This window comes from Python bivittatus, unplaced genomic scaffold (assembly GCF_059951505.1).
Source record: "Python bivittatus isolate LINGU-HERP-01145 unplaced genomic scaffold, Pbiv_v1 ctg000480_np1212, whole genome shotgun sequence".
NCBI classification, from domain to species: Eukaryota; Metazoa; Chordata; class Lepidosauria; order Squamata; family Pythonidae; genus Python; species Python bivittatus.
This window is the reverse complement of record NW_028277075.1, coordinates 98,821,067-98,840,485: the sequence shown is the minus strand read 5'-3', so window position 1 is coordinate 98,840,485 and position 19,419 is coordinate 98,821,067. Positions and strand designations below refer to the sequence as shown.

General features: G+C 36.8%; 1 protein-coding gene across 3 annotated transcripts in view; it reads right to left on the bottom strand.

Annotated features, from left to right (window-relative positions):
* Positions 1-2,667: 2,667 nt before the first annotated feature.
* The window catches only part of GALNT13 (polypeptide N-acetylgalactosaminyltransferase 13), a 187,306-nt gene continuing 170,554 nt past the window's right edge, over positions 2,668-19,419 (bottom strand). For all 3 annotated transcript variants that reach the window (XM_025166288.2, XM_007427590.4, XM_088146568.1), the window contains one exon: positions 2,668-7,376. In XM_025166288.2, coding sequence (XP_025022056.1) covers positions 7,236-7,376 — 141 coding nt within the window. In that variant the 3' untranslated portion in view covers positions 2,668-7,235. The remainder of the gene's footprint in view (positions 7,377-19,419) is intronic.

Below are 19,419 nucleotides of genomic sequence, written 5' to 3'. Positions count from 1 at the left end.
AAAATAAAGCTGAAATAAAGAGCTTAGATGAAGACTTCTACCGTATAGGAGGAAGTGAGAATTGTTGTAATGGGAACACTCAATGGAGGAATGGAAAAAAACTCAACATCTAATGCTCAGAGTATGAAAAACAAAGGAGATGAGCTTGCGCTCATAGTACAGGAAAACAAACATTTATTTATTTATTTATTTATAGCTACAATCTATAAATAATTAAAAAACATGCATTATAATTAAAAAATATGCATTATAGGGACTTGATGGATGAGTCCCAATATTAGAACCTTGGAGCTGAAAGGTACAATATAGATAAAAGATTCAGCATATGGCTGGGAGTTCTTTAAAGCACTATTAAAAGCACTATTATAAACAATTCCAATGAGGAGAGAAATGGCAAAGAGCATAAGAAGCCAATGTAGCTACACAAAATAACTAGTAAGCTTAGTGAAGACATAAAATAACAAGTCAGTGGTGGAAAAAGGAACAGGAGACCCAAGAAGAGTACATACTAATAGCCCAGAATTGTACAAGGCTATCAGGAAAGTGAAAGCTTAGAAATATTGACCTTGACCAATGATGATACAGCCACCCAAAAGGGCTTCCTCAGATCTGTCCAGAATATAAGGACCTCAGAGCACTTAAAGAACTTGCTGTTGATCTAGCCAAACCTTTATTGTATATAGTATGTTTGAAAAGTACTTGGGAATGAAGGGGTCAAGCCCCACAAACAGTAGCTGGCAAGACCAAGGAAGCAAATTCAGAAAGTTCTCTTTAATGCTAGTCTGGGGACTAAATATCTCTTACCACTTGGGTTGAGTTGCCACTTTGAGATAATCATTCAACCAATTTGCCCCTAGCTTTCCCACAATTTATCACATCACTGCCAGATTATGGAAGGAGGGCAAATGTCCTTATCGCAAAAAAAAAAAAAAAAAAAAAGGTGGTTGTTCTAGGGAACTCCAGACCAATGTCACTGGTGCCTGTGAAGAACCTACAGATCATAAAGTAATTACTCCATAAGCCTCTTGAAAACTATGTCATAATTGTAGGACAAATCAGCATGGATTTTCAAGAACAAATCACATTAGGCTAAACTTATCTCATTTTTAAAAAAAAATTAGGTAACTTCTTCAGCATTTTATGGGATTGCATACCTTGGTTTCAGAAGCACATTTGATAATGTATTCAACTGCATTCTGTTAATCAAGATGGCTCACTATGGGCTGGATGACAAGTGGATGCTTACCTGGCTTAAAAAAAACATGCTAAATGAGACAGGAGAGAAGCGTTGACTGGAATGCCACAAGATCAGTCTGGGATCCTTTGCTTCTCCAGAGTTTATTATTGCTTTGGATGAATAACAGAATGGAGTGCTTACCAGATTTTCATATGACACAAAACTAGGCAGGATAGATAATGCCCTGGAAGACAGAAGTACAACTCCAACAAATCTTGGTAAGTTAAATAAAATGGTTGAAAACAATAAGGGAATTTAACAGGGACAAGTTTTTTTCTCTCTTTTTCACTTAGAGAACAAAAATCAAATGCTTGAGGATAGGATGTGGGATACCTGGCTGGGTAATAATGAAAACATTATTACATCTGGAAACGGTTTCATATCTATAAGTACATTTGAAAACAATATTGAAAGAGAAGCAATCTAAATATGAGTTAGCAGTGTAATATGGCTGCAAAAAAGCCAATTTATCTTTAGGCTGCATCAACTAAAACATAGATTCTAAATCATGGGATGCAACCATTCCCCTCTCTTCTGTGTTGGCCACACCCCTACCTTGAATATAGTAACCAGTTCTAGACACCAAACGTTAAGACACATTCAGAGAAACTAAATAGGTTCAGAGAAAGGCAGTAAGATTATCAGGGGATCAAAGAGAACTGAAGGAACTGAGAATGTCTAGCCTGGAAAAAAGTAATTTGAGAGAAAAACAAAGCACTCTTCAAATGCCTCAAAGGATGTCATACAAAACAAGATCGAGATATGTTCTCCATTCCAGCCATTTGTCATGGTTGCTTTAATTTGGATTCTTACACGGACAGTGGAGTTGATCTAGATGCCCCTTTCAAATCTGTGTCTCTATGATAATTTAAGTAACATTTTAACTAAACATCACAGCTACAACCCACAGAATTATGGCAATATAAGCCTGATATTTTATTTTTTATGTCTGCTAGCCATGGGATGCAAGAAGGAATATCTAATAGAAAAGTGAGAAAAAAAAAGAGAGAGTTTTATTAAGGTGCAAGCTTTTGTCATTGCAATGCAATGATTATCATCTCTGCAAATAGTCTTGATTTACATAGTATTTGAATAGTATTTAATCTCTTTAAATAGATTTCACATATGCGTACTCTGAAAATATATGGCAGCAGGACCCACTCAATGTATTTATGGTACTGTCTGCATACACACACAAAGTATATACAGATAATGCTAAATTATGCAACTGGGATTTCTTTTGCCCATTAACAGTAAATTTACACACATACATATGGGGGTATAGACCAGTGCTTCTCAACCTCAGCAACTTTAAGATGTGTGGACTCCAAGTTCCAGACTTCTCCAGCCAGCATGCTGGGGAAACACTGATCTAAAGTTCTTATTGTACACTGAGACAGGGAGCAAAACTTAAGAATGACAACACCCAGTAGAAGAAAACTAAACTGGCATATTTTATTTCTACAAAATGTATAAATATTGAAAATTTACAGCAGAGTTAACATTTAATAACTGTTACATTTGCAATTGCGTAATTCTTGAACCACAGCCCACTCTTATAATTGTAACACGTATTGTGTCCCAAGCACGCACTGTCAGAAGTTTTAAGAGCAATTCTTCCAATGGACGCTCCCTCTAAGATGGGTGACCAAGCACATTAAAAAACCCACAGTGGCCATTTTAAAGGACCTCTTTGCATATTATGCCTTTCGGGTGTAATGCTTCAGATGCACTTAAAGATGCAGGGTTGTGATCAATTTTGAAATTTTGCACATCACAGAAGCATACCATCAGAAGGTGGGATTGGCTATAAATCCCTCGGTCCACATACTTGGGCCAAACGTGGATTTGCTGCCATGTGATGTATGCAAGGCCTAGATGGGTAGGGAACACCAGTGGCCCAGTTTACAAAGAAACTGATTTACATGGCTATCCTGAACATTCAAGGGACAAATGGCGAATTCAGTATATTTGGAACAATGAAAGGGGGGCTTCAGAAGGATCTCTCAGTGTTTGAAAACATTTTCACATGAATAATTCACATAACCTCATATAAAACATTTTGCTGATGTGCAGTCAGCATCTTGAGATGAAACAATAGCTTATATTTAGTAGCAGTTTAGTGTGGTGGAATCTCACCAGATGCATTCATACAGTAATAGCAGCATACTTTTTAGTTTATTCCACACATGGAAATATGTGTGTGTGTGCACGCACACACACAAATGTGTAATGGTTAGTGGAACACAGAGTTTAAATTCTCAAGATGTCGCTATCACAACAGTTAATTACAATTCTGATTTCCTATTGAAATTGTAAATATGTTTCAGTTTATCCAGTTCATAATGTTGCAGAAGGACCCAGAAGACAATAGCATTATAAAATTTATTTGAAATTTCTTCCCAAAACCATTTCAGCCTCACTCATAGCTTTACACTAAATCACCCTCACTAGTATATGCCTCATTTGAGACTGTATTTAGCATCTACAAATGAGATGCAACTAAAGTTTATATGATCAGATATGATCTCATTAATTTCAAGTAAAAAAACTGGACTATATTGATTATCAGTACAGTACTAATCACCTTTTAAAAGGCTATTTTACTTGTCTGTTATTAGATAAAAATACTGTTCTTGGATTCAACAGTCCAGAAGCAGCCTCCGAAGACAAAAAGAACTTATTCCCATTAATTCAAACTTTATATACCTATCTTTCCTTCTTCAAGAAATTCCTTAAGCTTTACCTTTTTTATAATACTGTTCTTGTTTTTAGATATTTATACCTCAATCATTTTTCATATTTATTATATTTGTCCCTCAGCACATTCCTATGAAGTTAGGACATCGTTTCTACTCTACACACAGGGAAAGAAAAGCCAAATTGACATTAAGTTTTCAAAAAAAATGTTTAAATTTGAACTCAACTGTTGATATTATAAAGTGACTTTAAAAAGTGAGTAATCAGTGCCATTCAAATGAGGAACAGCACATATTTTATTGATCTACAGAACAGAGAGAGAGGACATCACAAGTTAATGTACAATCTTTTAAAACTATTCATTGAAACTTTGATTTTAGGCTTAACAGTTTGCCAAGACCATATAGGAATATAATGGCAATGCTGGGGCAATACTCCCACGTCCTCTGTTTTTTGCTCACTAAAAAGATGGGATGGAGTAGATATTGAATGTAGAGGTCCATGAGGTGCTCTGTGGGGGCATTTTATTGGAATTAGCAGCAGTGGTAGTGCACGTAGAACCTACGTCTTGATTCTGCTTGTACCCATTCTACCTTCCTCCGCCTGCTGCTGCTTCCCCTAAGCACAGGGTTGAACTGTGTTGGGATTCAACTCCTAAAATTCCTACTAAGCCTTCTTGGAATTCTGGGAATTGGAGAAGTGATAGCCTGATGGTTCCATCGCTCCTCTCAAACTTTGCATATAAATTTTCAGAGACTCCCTTCCTACCCATCTTTTTGAAGATTTCTGTTCGTAGCAATATCATTTGAGGGAAGCAAATGCTTTTATTACTTTTTAATGTCATACTATTAATGCCTTAAGAAAAAGCATTGCTTATATTGGAACCACCTCTTAAATGATTAAAAATAAGATCATTAGCTTCAAAGAACTTTGCAGTTTGCAACATTCCTCACTGTTTAGCACAAGCCACATTTCCTCAGGAATAATTTGTATTTATGGGACTTATTCCCATAATGGCCTTATACTGGATTAAGTTCCTTTTTATGTTCTTATTCAAAAAGAAGTCATCCCCATGTACTTAAGCTTGCACTTACAGCAGCTTGAACAGAAGCATTTACTTGATGGGTTTGGAGCAGTATGATCCCTGAATGGTACTGATCCTCCAGAGGTCACTGGCTGCTAGAATTGCCATAAGATGCAAAAGAGGCTTGCTGTTCCTCAAATTGTGGTTAAAACCTGTGGGGGGAGAACAGAAACACCTCCTTCTCCAGAACAAGGCCCACTGCCATAGCAAACTCTTATCAGTCAGTTTGGCTGGTGAGTATCAAAAAGGTAACCTGCAGGATGACCTAAACTTTGCTGCTTCCCAGCAAACAAGGACAAAGTAGACACCACAGACAGCCTGTCCAAGAACCACCTGGAGACCTTGAATGTTATGGACCTATATAAGCAATAACGCTTCAAACTGGACCATGCGGCTGCATTACTTGCTAAGGATCTGGCCAGCATCAGCTTATTTCTGAATATATCTTCGGTTTGCCTGACTTTATCAACCAGATAATCTCTCTTCTTCAGGGAATGCTGTTTGCCTCAGCCCCACTGGCTCTTTGACTTGGATTCCAGGCTGATATTTTTACGTTCTTTTGCTTCTGATCCTGCTTGAGCTCTGATAGCAGACTCTCCTAGCATACTTACATGGCCGCTGTGAAGAACTCTTCTGGGACAGAAAAAGCAGAGAAATGAGCATATTCAAAATCAACAAATGGGTGATAATAACACAAAGACAGTATCACGTAGTGAGTCTCATCCACAGGAAGAGCCATCTCATTTTCTCGATATGCCAGACTGAAACTTGAAAGAGTTCAGTTCAATCTCTCAGTATTGCAGTAGGGAACTGATCAATTCATACTACTTATTACAGCATAATTCACAGAAACTTTGGCATGGCCATGGGGCTGACAATACAAACTGCATCAAATTAAATCCAACTAAAAATAAATACATTTTATTTTCTTCCTGACCCAATAATGCTCACAAGATTCCAATGTTGGATAAAGATTGTTCCTACTTACACACTGGCACAGAGATATGTGATAAAAAACCCTCTCTTTTTTTTTTAAAAAAAATACTGTTTATAGAGATAGTTATGTCTTATCGCATGTCCTATATCTACAAAGCAGACAAGCTTATTAGACATGTTTTTTAATTAGTCCTGAACTCAGTGCGGTCATATGCTAAAGGTTCAACTTGCTATGTTTTGAAGACTTATTAAGGGGTTGCACTGTTGACATTTTCAGGTAAGATCTATTGGTATTGTTGATCTATTATGTACGCCTATAGACTAAGAATAATCTTTTAGAAAACAAACACATTTGATAGGACAAAAAGGGGTAGCTACTGCAACCAAACTCAACTTGAAATCAGGCTGTGTCTACTCATAACCTGTTCTTCTATCAGTATCTTGTGTGATTTGGATAAACTATGCTTGCTGTCTTTTATATTAGTCATTAATGGGAGATTATGGGAATTCGCCAAGTGAGTTGCAATGCTTGTAATGACTTATCTTTTGCAAACGGCATCAGTGGGTATCATCAATCCCATTTCCTCATGCTCCCCTTGGCCGTGAATTCAATTTTACATTCCACATGCCAGCATATCCTTCATCCAGTTCTGTGGATTTTAACAGAGGTTTCAGGAACAGAAATGCCACTTTTTTCCTGACACTATACATGAAAAACATCCAATATATACAGAAATTTACTGCTGAGAAATCTTTTCAGCTGGGCTATTCATAGGTGATAGTTGGCAGCAGATTAACAACAGATTCTTCCTCTGTCACCATGGACTGGTACAAACACATCAACGGAGGAAAACAAATGTTGCCATCTTTCACAATGCAAGTGAGCTTCATAAGGCATTTAACAGTGTCACTTTCAAGCAACATTACAGGACAGAACCCATAGCAAGCCACTTCCCACCCCCTTGGAATTTCGCTTTGTAATGCTTTTCTGGAGTCTGCTTTTCTCAAAACTGGTATGTCCTCAGAATACTGTATATGCCAGGGTGGATAAAGCATCCATGTGTTCAGCTGACTTGTAAAAAAAAATCAGAGGGGAAAAAAAAGTGCAACCATGCTTTGAAGCAATAAAAAAAGTTGTTTTCTGGCATGTGGGCTTTTAATTAAGCATCCAAACCCTTTCTCTTCACTGACAAGGGAAGAAGAACATCCTTTTGTGTGAAGCGTGAGCAGTTTAGACCCTTCCAAGGCCTGAGGAAGGACATGAAGTCTGTCTTGGCTTTAGGCACCCAAGGTCATGTTACGTAACAGCCACTGCTGGGATCGGCTTTCACTGCAGTCCTTCATGGTGGGAACCATTTTGTCATCCTCTGAGGGCTCGTCAAGACACTGGTTACTGTTCACGTGTCTCAAGGTCAGTCGCTGCAAAACAAACAAGCAAGCCAACAGCCAAAGTGAAGAAGACAGCTTCAGTTGGATTAGGCATGAGGGAGATCATACAGAAGGTTCCTCAGCACTTGTTACATGATATGCCAAGAGGAGGAAGGCGTTATACTGCTGTGGCTCCAAGCCAGAAAGGAAAGCTTCAGCTTATATTCCTTCTGCAGAGTGACTGCTCCACAGCATGTCTATGGCACTCCTCAGCTTTCTGGTAACAGAGCAACTGGCTCATCTTCTATGTCACTGAAAACTAATCCTGCAAGTTTATGATTTATGAAAACAAAATACCTCAAAGACATTCTAATCTAAAACAGTTTTTGGAGTTGACCATCAAACTTGAAAACTGTGGGCTATTCATTCCCTTTCTGAAATTGTTTTAAGCTTGTTGTACTGGGCATTTGTTGGAAGGAAAATGGTTTCTATATTTTGCCTTTTGCATTTTCTCCCCTTCCTTAGGGCAGTTCCTTTTCTTACTTCCATATAATTATGTTGTCCTCCCATAATTTTTTTTTTTAATCATTTGTTAATGTGCCTTGAATGTTTTACTATAGAAAGTGCTGTAGCCTTTGGAACCTAGGATATTCAGAACTAAATATAACAATAATAGTATATGAATTAGCTCATTGTAATTAATCTAGAAACACCTCCTGTTCAGGTAGTGCTCCCTTGAAGAGATTAAGCAGCCCATTATGTTCATAACCATAATTCCTTGGAGATATTCTGTGCAGTTTATATGGGAAATCTCCAATAATCTCCTCTCTTTATTCAGGTTCAAATCAATTTAGACTGACAAAGCAGTATTTTGACTTCAGACTATAATCTATCATTTGTTAAATTAATAAGGATTTACAAACATTTCTGCCTTATTTTTCATCCTGCTGTTCTAGAACTTGAAATGAGGAGACTAATAATAACATGACAGAATATGAACTGAAAAGCTTCAGTTAAAAAATTGCTTTTTTATTAAACAAACAAAAAAACCCAATTCTAAAATGTGGAACCCAAGAAAGTAAATAAAGCAAAGCACAAAAAATTCATTCCAATCAAATATATAATTATTATATATTATAAGAGATAATATAGTATATTATTTATTACGGTAGCCTTCTCTGGTCTGGTGCTCTTTAGATATGTTGGACTATAACTTCCCATAATCTCTGGGGATTCAACATCTGGTCTATTCTAATTTGTAGCAGATCTCTTGAGTCATACACAGCTCATTCCAGCCATTTTTGGAAGGCCGGGGGGGGGGGGAGGTCTGCTTTGCATTCTAGAAAATGTTAGAATGACAGGACAATAAGATTCCCATTTACCTAAGCACCTTCCACATCTTGACATGGTTGACACAATTAAAAGCCTTTCTATAATCAACAAAGCACATATTGACTATTATTATTATTTCTTAATTATCCAGCATGTATCAGCAACAATCTGCTATCAATATACTGATGATATTCAGTTATATTTCTCATTATACTGGTGATATTCAGCTATACAGTACTTCTCGTTTCCTACAAGCTCAGTATTGGTATCTCCAGAGTCTATTTCCAACCTGTAAAGTGCTGGATAAGGGAGAACAAGCTGCAGTTAAATTCAGAAAACATGGAGTTATTATTTCTTCTAAGAACTGAATTTTAAGATTTGGGAGATAAAACGCTGTTTTAGATTCTGTTGCACTTCCTTTTAAAAATCAGATGTGTAGTCTGAGAGTTTTCCTGGATCCAGCATTAGTACTGGGCAGCCACATAACATCACCATGGTAGTCATGATAAAAGCTTATTAATCTTTTGCACTCTAATCTGGAAGAGGGAGGACTTTTTCACTCATTCACTGTGGCTATCTCAAAGATGCACTGTAGCATTGCAACCTTTCTGGGGTAGCCCTTGAAGATTATCTGGAAATTATACTTGGCCCAGAATGCTATACCCAGAATGAATCAGCCCACCCACCGACTCCCCCACTTGCTGAAACACCCTAATTGATTTCTAGTTGCTTCTAAGCATAACAGTGCACCCAGCATTTTTGGCATCTTTTAGGAATTCTACCTTGAAGAGGTTTAACATCAATGAATAATGCCATTTTCTTCTAAGCTGAGGTAGTGTTATAGATCCTGATCTGGTAATTAAGCAGCAATAGTTTGCTTCCAGGGATACAGAATGCTAAGACTGCTTTCTGTTCAGAATCACAAGATCTTAGTTGTTTTGCAACTCTATAGATGTTATGATATGCAAGGACATCACACTTTTTAAAATGAAACTGTTTCTTTGAGATGGTTGAAATGATGAAATTGCACACAAACATCTAATTTTTTGCATTACACTGAATTTCATGCTAGATTGGCCTGAAGATGCTCTGTGCTATAGCAATTTCTACCTGGGAAAAAACATTAAGAAACGGTAACACAGGAGGTTTTCTTCTTACTTTAAACAGACTGCTGTGAAATTCCCAAAGAAACACATCTGTTATACTAAATCACTCAGGGCTATTTCATATTATGTAGCCCAGTTGTAACAGGGTGTTTTCCCTCTAAGTATAAGATGTACATGTAACAGAGCACCAAGCTGCTTTAAGAAATAATTCAGAATAATGAAAGTACCATATTTTAGAATTAATTGAATTCATGACTCTTTTCTGGATTCAAGCAAGTCTACAAATCCAAATAAGCTTATAGACCTAATGTTTCCTCTCATCAGCTGTTCCTTTGTATTTGTTGTAGAATTTACCTCAGACAAAGATATTGTTTAATTTTTCAATGGCCTTCTATAAGCACTTATTCCTCCAGTTCTATCATTATGTCTGCCACTACAAAAATGTCCTTTGTTTGGTCAACAACCAATTACATTGGAAAAACATTACCAACAAAACCACCCAGTCTGTAATTTCTTTCATTATTCAGTACCAAGATTAAGATTATGCAGCAAATTCAAGCAATTTAATGACTAACAACCCTATATTTTAACCCCTTTTTCCTTACTCAAACAGAACTTTTCAATCGAACAGAGGTGCCATTGTAACAAATTCTACTGTTTTAGCAATGTGTGTATACATATGGGGTCCCTCTAATATGACTGTTTTGGATAGCAACGTATCATTGACTTAAAATTCAAAGAAAAACTTGTTTCCTTTATAAGTAATATTTTAAAATGCTCTGGAAAAAATTATAGTGCTGACATATCTATTTAACTCATGGATTGCATTCTTTCTAATTTAACTTTTGTACAGTGAAACAGGCACTCTGCAAACAAGTGCATGAAAATCACAATTCCCACCATCACAAATGCTATACAACACATTTCTATCTACAACAAAGATACGTATTACAATTCTCTACTTTTATTCTATTTACTTACAGTATTACAAGGCTGCTTTTGAAGTACTGCTTCCAGGTGGCATATACAACAGTTCCACAACACAGTTTAAAAACCAAACATTAAAACATGGTCTCAATTAAGAGAGGTAAAACAATAATCAACTGAAAAAGCATGGGCTGACTTCCCAGGGCAGAGCAATTTTTCAAGCTTACAGAACTGCTATGCAGAAGGGAAATTTACCAACAACCAGAACGTGGGACTGAATTCCAAAGACACTGACGAAGACCAATCTGACTTGGGGGATGTTTCCTTCATGGATTTCACAGTCTGCATAAATTGAGCAGATCTTGAGAAACGTTCCTCAAGATATCCTGGTCTTGTGCTACGCCATTTATTATTTCATAATATAGACCAACTCAGAAATACAGGGACAGCCAATGTAGTTGTTTCAGGGCATGGTCCAGCACCAGGGCAGGGTTGGGGCGGGTAATCCTTCAAAGCAGTTACATTTTCATTTAGAAAGGCCTTCTCCCTTAGCTTTCATCTCTTCCGTTTCCATGTCATCATTCATTCAACTTTGTTTGGAATGAGGTGGACTCCAACGTGAATTCAGATAAGCAAGAGTTAAAAGTATATTGCATTTTTATGTAACCTCACTCTTAAAAGAAGATTTTAATTTAAATTTTCCTTGACAGCACTCTTTTTTATTTTGTGCTGGGACAGACTGAATTCTCAGGATTACATTTTTTTTTCCACTGTGGTTATTGGAATTTATCCTGTAGTGATGAAGACACTACATAAACACGAAATCCATCATTTTACAAATGAAATGGAGCATTTTACTTTTCCCCTTGTCAAAAGGGAAAGAAAAATTCTGAACACCTAACAGAGATGCTTTTGATATTGTGGCTCAGGAGTTTCAATGATTTTACTGAACTACGACTAGCCAGAGGGGAAAAAGAAGTAACTACATGGATACTCCCAAGAAGTGACAGACAAATAGTACAGACTAAAGGCCATAATTGTCTTATAGTCTGTTCATTTCAACTGATAATTTATTGCACTGAATTTGAGACAAGGTCTTCTTTGAAGATATGTCAATGCATAGGGGTCTTTACATTTGAAAGATCCATGCTTGTAAAGCTGTATAACAGAACTTCTGCTTATGTAAAGTCAGAATATGTAAAATAAAGCCCAAATTGTTCTTACTGAACCAAGGAAGCCACTGACTTCAACAATAAAGTTTGCTCTGACAGCATCAACATGGCAAAACCTCATTTTACACAAAAACATTCAGTGGCAAAGGCTGAGAAGCACAGTGTACCACTTCTTTACACAATGCTGTGAGTTGGCTGTACAGTACTGTTGCACCAGTGTCAGGAATGGTGGCTTCTGTGTTAGATTTTTATACCATTCAGGAATTCAAGAAGGCATAAATAGCACTCCATCCTATTTATAGGTTGGACTAAGAGGGTGGACTAAGTGGGATAGTTTAGACTAAGAGGCAGTGACTGGCCTTATTTCCATAGGTGGGTATGGAATCAAACCTAGGATCTCTAGTCACAATCTAACAATTTAATCACACTCCCATTTGCTGTGCTACATAACAGAACTGGATTATATGTCTGGGCAGCATTTGATCCACCAAAGGGGCCTGGCCTCTTCTGCTGGCATATGAGTCAGTAGACTATCAACCATTGGCTACTGCCAGAGAAATTTTTCCCACTTTAATATTTAGAGATTCTATTTATTAAAGAAAAACACCTTAAGATAATGCAAAACAACTAGACTTTCAAGTTCACACAGTTTTTAGAATTGAGTAGGTTATGCAAAAAAGGAAAAGAACCACACCACAGAAGACATACCAAAACTGCTTTCAACACAGATTTAAGTAGCATTAATAAATACAGTTGTAATATAGCTATTTCTATCTCAACACTATGCTTTAATCTACACTAGTAATTAGGAGGGAGGAAAAGAAGAAGAAAGCTATCATATTTATTATTTTTTTCATGATACCAACCTCTAGGCATTTACTAAGGGAAATAATCAGTGGGGTTGTAAAATATGTTCCTAAGAACCTCCAGCCGAGTATAGTTTCTCAACAGCCACTTCTGAAAAGGGCTGTCATTACAAGGCTCCACAGTGGGACCATGAATGTCATCTTCTATTCTGCTTACAGTCAGACAAGACTGGGTAACAATATGAAGAACGGTGTGTGTCTGTGAGACAGAAAATGGCAAAACAAGCAGAAATCATGAAGCAAATGGTAACCCCCTCCATCAGATCTATGGCAATGAAAAGGTCAATGAACCACGGTAAGTACTTTATATTCACACAGCGTTTTCATCTTGAAACAGTCTCAGTATTTACATGGGTTTCACAAAACATGACTTATTAACATAAATCAACATATTTTTAAATCAAACTTAGAAGAAATTATACCACTTCTGTCCAAATAGGCTGTCTGTAAAGCCAGATATGTCTATATGTGTGTGAGGATATTCTTATTATTTGACCACAGTTGTCATCATTTTCTTATTGAAGCTTTAAAATGTAATTTTATTTTATTGGAATTTTAATATCAGTAAAGTAGTCTGCAGGGAATGAAGTGGTAGATAAATGGCATCAATCAATCGATCGATCGATCGATTCACAAGAACTGAACAGATTCAATCAATTCAAGAAATAAAAATCCAAAATTTGAGATCTATAGAACACAGTTGTGAGGAATATATACCAAAACAGAGTTTGGAAACCTGTAATACACCAGGTATCACTGAACTGCTTCAAATATCACAAGGAAGAATGGTCAATTGTAAAGGAAATTATGACTTATTCAACAAATCTAGTTCTATTTATAACATTCTCATGTCACTTTTTCACCAGTAAAAACAAGTCAAATAGATCTCAATTGTTGCCACAGGTTATTTACCCCCTAGTTAAAATAAAACGTTTGAAAATAGCTCTGAAATAAAATGGATCATCAGGAATACGCTGACTGGCCACACCTGTGCATCATTTAATTTCTTCCTATTGTTCTATTCATTTTGTTAAGTAAAGTGCAACATGTATTGAACAGTGTTTTTTCTAATCTTACCAACAATCTTCTTCATTCCCTCAGATCAAAGTATTCATTGTTTATGGACTCCAAAAGGTCTCCTGTCTCCATTACTATTTTTAATACCCTGTCTCCCATACTTCCAAAATTAGGAATAAGATTTTTGGCTTGTCCCTTCTGGGGAGATCACCACATCACAAAATGACCTCCTGCAGACTTCCAGCAGATGGGAAGGAGAAATTGTACTCTACCCTGATCTAAGGTATTTCTGACTAAAGCTGAAAAGGCAGTATCCAGTGCCTTTTCATTTGACCTCATCCAGTTCCAGAACGAACGAAAAAAACATCAAAGCCCAATATGAGTTTCAGCAATTGTTTGATTCTCTAAACTTAAGAATCTGAAGAAGGAGAAGACAGAAGAGGAACTGCCAAGTTTCAGTAAAAAGAATGACTAGATTCTTTGCTATGAAAGGGCTGTTGTCTCTTGTCCACCCCTTGCTTCCTGGGAATCATTCCCAGTAAGTCAGAAAGAGCAGAAGGGTGTGAAGGCACATTCTGGGCCAAAAACCAGAACCTAAACAAACAAACAAACAAACAAACACATCTATCTATCTATCTATCTATCTATCTATCTATCTATCTATCTATCTATCTATCTATCTTCTTGAGGGCAGAGGAGATAGTGAGAGGCAGAGGAGATAGTGAGATTGCTAAGGTCAGTCTGGAGGCTCCCCTCCAGCCATCATGACATTTTACATGATTTTTTTCTCCCTTTTTGTTATGGCTCTACTGCTCTCTTTGGATTCACTTCCTTGGTTATCTCATTGGCCCTTGTGCAACGATATGCTTTTAATTCATTCTCATTAAAATTAGCATCTCATATTACTATCAATCCACTATCAAAGTCACCAGGGTTTTCCAAATCTGAAAAAGTACAAACCCACTAGCTCTCTGGAATGTCCAGAGGCACTGTGACTGAACTCCCAAATGGGCCTTTTCCCTAAAATAAAGCTGTTTACAAGAGTCTCCTTCACTCTGTGTTACATTTGGACAAAGGTCGAGCTTCTTATATAGCTGATATACATAATTTCAGAGTATGGGAACAAATACAGATCTTATGAGCAGTAAAACACTGGGACATTGTAAAAATCAGTCCATCTCTATTCTTTTACACTATATTTGCATTTAACTGAATATATGCATTACTCCTATTTATTATCAATATTCTGACCTATATAGTACATAGGTTTGCACAGTCTTTCTTATTTTTGAAGGAAGATCAATTTAAAAAAAGTGACATGCTTCCTCAATTGAAGCCAGCAGTACATTTTTTTAAAAAATTCCCTACAGCTATATTTGAATACAACCTTTATTTAATGCTTTAACATAAAATATGTACTGATGAATACTTCTTGTCTAATTTCAGTAAATATATCATTTTGTGATTAGAATATACTAGCATGGAGAACAATAAAAAAAATCAAGAAGGAATATCCTTATAATGTCACTATGAGTGAGCAACTGGAATATCAATTTTCATTATGTATCTTAGATACATAGTCATTTCCCTTCTGTTTCCTACTAATAGAAAGTAAATGCAGTATGGAAAAAATGAAGAAGATTTAGTAGTCTTGAATATCAATATTTATTAAACACATGCTCAGCAAACCTAACAATTAATGGTGAAGAAAGTAAGAATGGCATTGAAAAACATTTTCAATTAAAGGGGAATATATTCAAAAGTTCTGACTAGAAGGAATTAATCTGCATGCAGTGAAGCTAAACTTATCTCAAATCCATGTAAACTCCTATTATTAGCTTTCACTCAGTCCTGCCAATTTAGAGGAAAACAATGAACCCCGTGAAATGATTAATCTTTCAGTTTAAAAATAAAATGAGTCTTATCGAAAGTCAACAACTCTGAATCATATGCCAATTTATCAAAGCCTTAATGGATTGATATCTGTAACTTTAAAACATATTAATACACCAAAAACACTGTTTATTACAATGTTTAATTTATACAGCAGAAACCTTTTCAATTATGAAAATAATGTAAAAAGGCTGGTTGAAACCAGCTAATTGAGCCCGTCACAGCATGCCTCGCAAGGATTATTGCACTCACTGGCCTAATGGAAGTAGCAGTAGGTCACTCAAAATAACAATGACTCTACATCTGAATAGGTTTCAGCAAAAGTACAAAACATTGTTTGTAAGCACCATGAGATTTAAATTAAAAGGCCCTCTTATTTGACAATGGTAAACACATATCATTTTCCCTCCTTCCTGTATTCTCCAGTCCCCCATCTACATTTCTTTGCAAATGTAGCGATCTGATGAATTTGACTCTCAAAAATACATATCCCAATGTTCTGGTATAATGTGCTTCATGAAAGATTTATTATGCAATATCAAATTCAGTAGGATCTTTTCATTCATTTTGCAGGTGCAGGAAAAAAGACAGAAATGAACTTTTCGTCAGTGTGACAGTTTACATATTTGAGGACACCATAATTTTTTTTTACTGTTCAAAATGAATACACTCCTGAGTAAAATTTTTCAGAAAGGACAATCAGCAAATATTTTCAGAAACAGCATTCTTTCCTTTGATCTATGCATCTGTATAATGTATGCTTCCTTTTCTGTTCTCTAAAAAACTAAACACACTACAACAAAATTATCGTCAACTATCACTACATGTAACGAGAAATGGAGAATCTGTTCTCATAAAATACAGTCTACAACTAAACAAAGGTCATATATATCATGGAAGCAGTAAGCAAGTAAAATCCTAAACTAAAATCAATCACAGGGACCGCCAGTTTCAATATACTCACCTCAAAGTTGTATTCCCATTTACCTGCATGCTAACAAAAGCAAAGGAATGGTGGTGTACAGTTAAACTGTGACCCAGGAAAATGTATAGAAAGCTTATGTTTCTTCCAACTGCTAATGTCATCCCCAGGCTTCACGATAGCAATAGCAATAGTCAACTAAATACTTCTAACATCTAAATCTTGCCATGCTTGTTTTCTACCCAGTGAACGACTACAGAGGCTTGCAATTTAATTGGTGGTAGAGTTCAAAAAAGGTTAAAGCGTATGTCTACTCAGATTTTTCCACTGAAAGCAAGTCTTTCTCTGTTTGAATAACTGAGAGCCAATTTGGTATGTTGGGGAAGGCACCGGGCTAGAAATTGGGAGACGTGAGTTCTAGTCTCGCCTGAGGCACAAAGTCTGCTGGGTGACCTTGGGCCAGTCACTCTCTCTCTGCCCTAGGAAGGAGGCAATGGCAACCGCTTCTGAAAAACCTTGCCAAGAAAACTGCAGGGACTAGTCCAGGCAGTCACCACGAGTCAAAGACTGATTTGAAGGCACAGAAAGAAAAAGGAAAAAAAATTGGGGATAAGATTGCTGTTAAAATTTATAAAATGCCTTTATTGAAGTTTTGACTGGTGCACTGCATATGCACCAAATAAGTACACTTAAAAGAGTTAAAAATCAAACTCTGCATTTCACGCAAAAAGCCTTGGAAATGTGTGCTTTAGTCATAAATCCTGCATGTCCCCTTGTTGAAAACAGCTTGGCAAAACTCTAAAGGGCTTGTAAAGAATAAAGCAATACACAGCAGCAGGATACAATAAACAACATACTGAAATAGTAGATGCAAAGTTACATCAAGAACATAATTTACCAAAGGTAATAAAACTGTATCCCAGCTGTATCAATTCAGATATTCAGAGTTCACCTTTTAAGTGGCATAACAAGGAAACATCTGTTCAAAATTCAGCTGAGAAGATGCTGCTTGAAGCCACGGAACTATCATTTCTGGGAATAACAAACTGACTTGAAGCAAGAGAAACCCAAGATCGTGGTATCAGTCTAAGAACTTTCAACACTTTAAGCTTTCTATTGTCACTGCAGGGATATTAATAGAAGCCCATGGTTGATTAGATGTTAAGTGGTGCCTCACAGCACGTGTCCTATAATCAAATATAAAGATGGCACAAGAGGGAAAAAATGCACGGTTTACATTTTAGAATTCTGTACTTCTGAAATACAGGTATCAAGGGGAAAATGATTTCCATATGGGCTTTTTATGTGCAAGATGTTGGGACTTTTTATGTTCAAGACTATGTGATCACCTCTTATATATTTATTTACTTAGGCTTCTGCACTGTTACATTCCCACAGGCACAAAGCAGAAGAGCATAACCAGGGTTAAAATAGACATTAAGAAAGCCAACTGCTCAGCTCCCCACAATCCATGGCTGTGTTATCCTGCAGGAGTAATCAAACCTCCATATCCCCAAATGCTTCCTTGTGTTCTTTATATTACAAACTTCCAGAATAGAAATACCAAAAGAGAAAAAGGCATGTGCAACTCTTGCATGTATGCTTCTGAAGTTCTGATTTTTGGGAATCTGGGGTACAAAGTAATTGATAAGTTTGGACTTGGGGACAAACCACCTTCGTCCACAGATGTAAATACTGCGTGTGGGGCATGGAGGAGGGAGAAGAAAGAAAGAGAGGCAGTGGATGAAAAAAAAAAAGCTATGAAATCCCTGTTTGCACAAAAACTACATCTTCATTATTATCATCATCCTCATCACCACCACCACCATTATCACCACCACCATCATCATCACCATCATCTTCACATTACATTCAAAAAACCCTACCTTTTTAAAAGAACAAATGGATTCTAATTTTTTCTATCTATATGATATCTATATCTTTCCATTGAGGGAATAATGGTGGTAGGGAAAGAGAATTTGGATTAGGTAAGCACCACAGGAGAAATTCTTAACCCCTGCCTGCCTGCCTGCCTTTTTTGTAATAACTTTATTACCCATTTCCATGGCTGCAAGCTGGATCAGAATTGGTGCTCCCTAATGGTGTACAGTAGTGGTGAAGGCGACGGGCTAGAACCCAGGAGACGGAGAGTTCTAGTCCTGCCTTAGGCACAAAGGCAGCTGGGTGACCTTGGGCCAGTCACTCTCTCCCAGCCCTAGGGAGCAGGAGGCAAGGGCAAACCACCTCCAAAAATCTTGCCAAGAAAACTGCAAGGACTAGCCCAGGCAATCACCAGGAGCCAACACTGACTCAAAGGTACACACTACAAACACACATGCAAAATTTGTTTAAACAAGTGAGAGATACCATTTTAGAAGTCCTGTGTTACTGTCTCCTTTTGCCCTTTAACTTCGCAATCCAAGATGCCTGTTTTGACTTAGAAGAATATTGATTTAAAGATTACTTCTACACAAAAGGGGGCAACACAGTTCCTAAGAACACTGAGCTGCCATGTATTACCCAGTGTCAGTGTGTTAGAATATCAACTGAGTCATTTGATAATGCCATAGTTCCTGGGACTCTCAAGAAGTGCCCGTACAGCATAATTTAAGATAAATAATCTCCTTATGTGGCTGGGTTGCCTCAGTGCTTCTCCGTTTTCACTGCTCAGTAAATACTTGCTGAAGAAACAAGTAACTGTGCAGAATACCAAGGGTAAAGAGATTCTGGTGTTATAGTGACATTAAATAAAACTCTATTAATCTTTATAAGCAGTAAAATAATCATTTTCATTTACAATTCATAAAAGCTAAAAACACAACCCAAAATACCTTAAATCAAATCACAATTTGCAAAGCA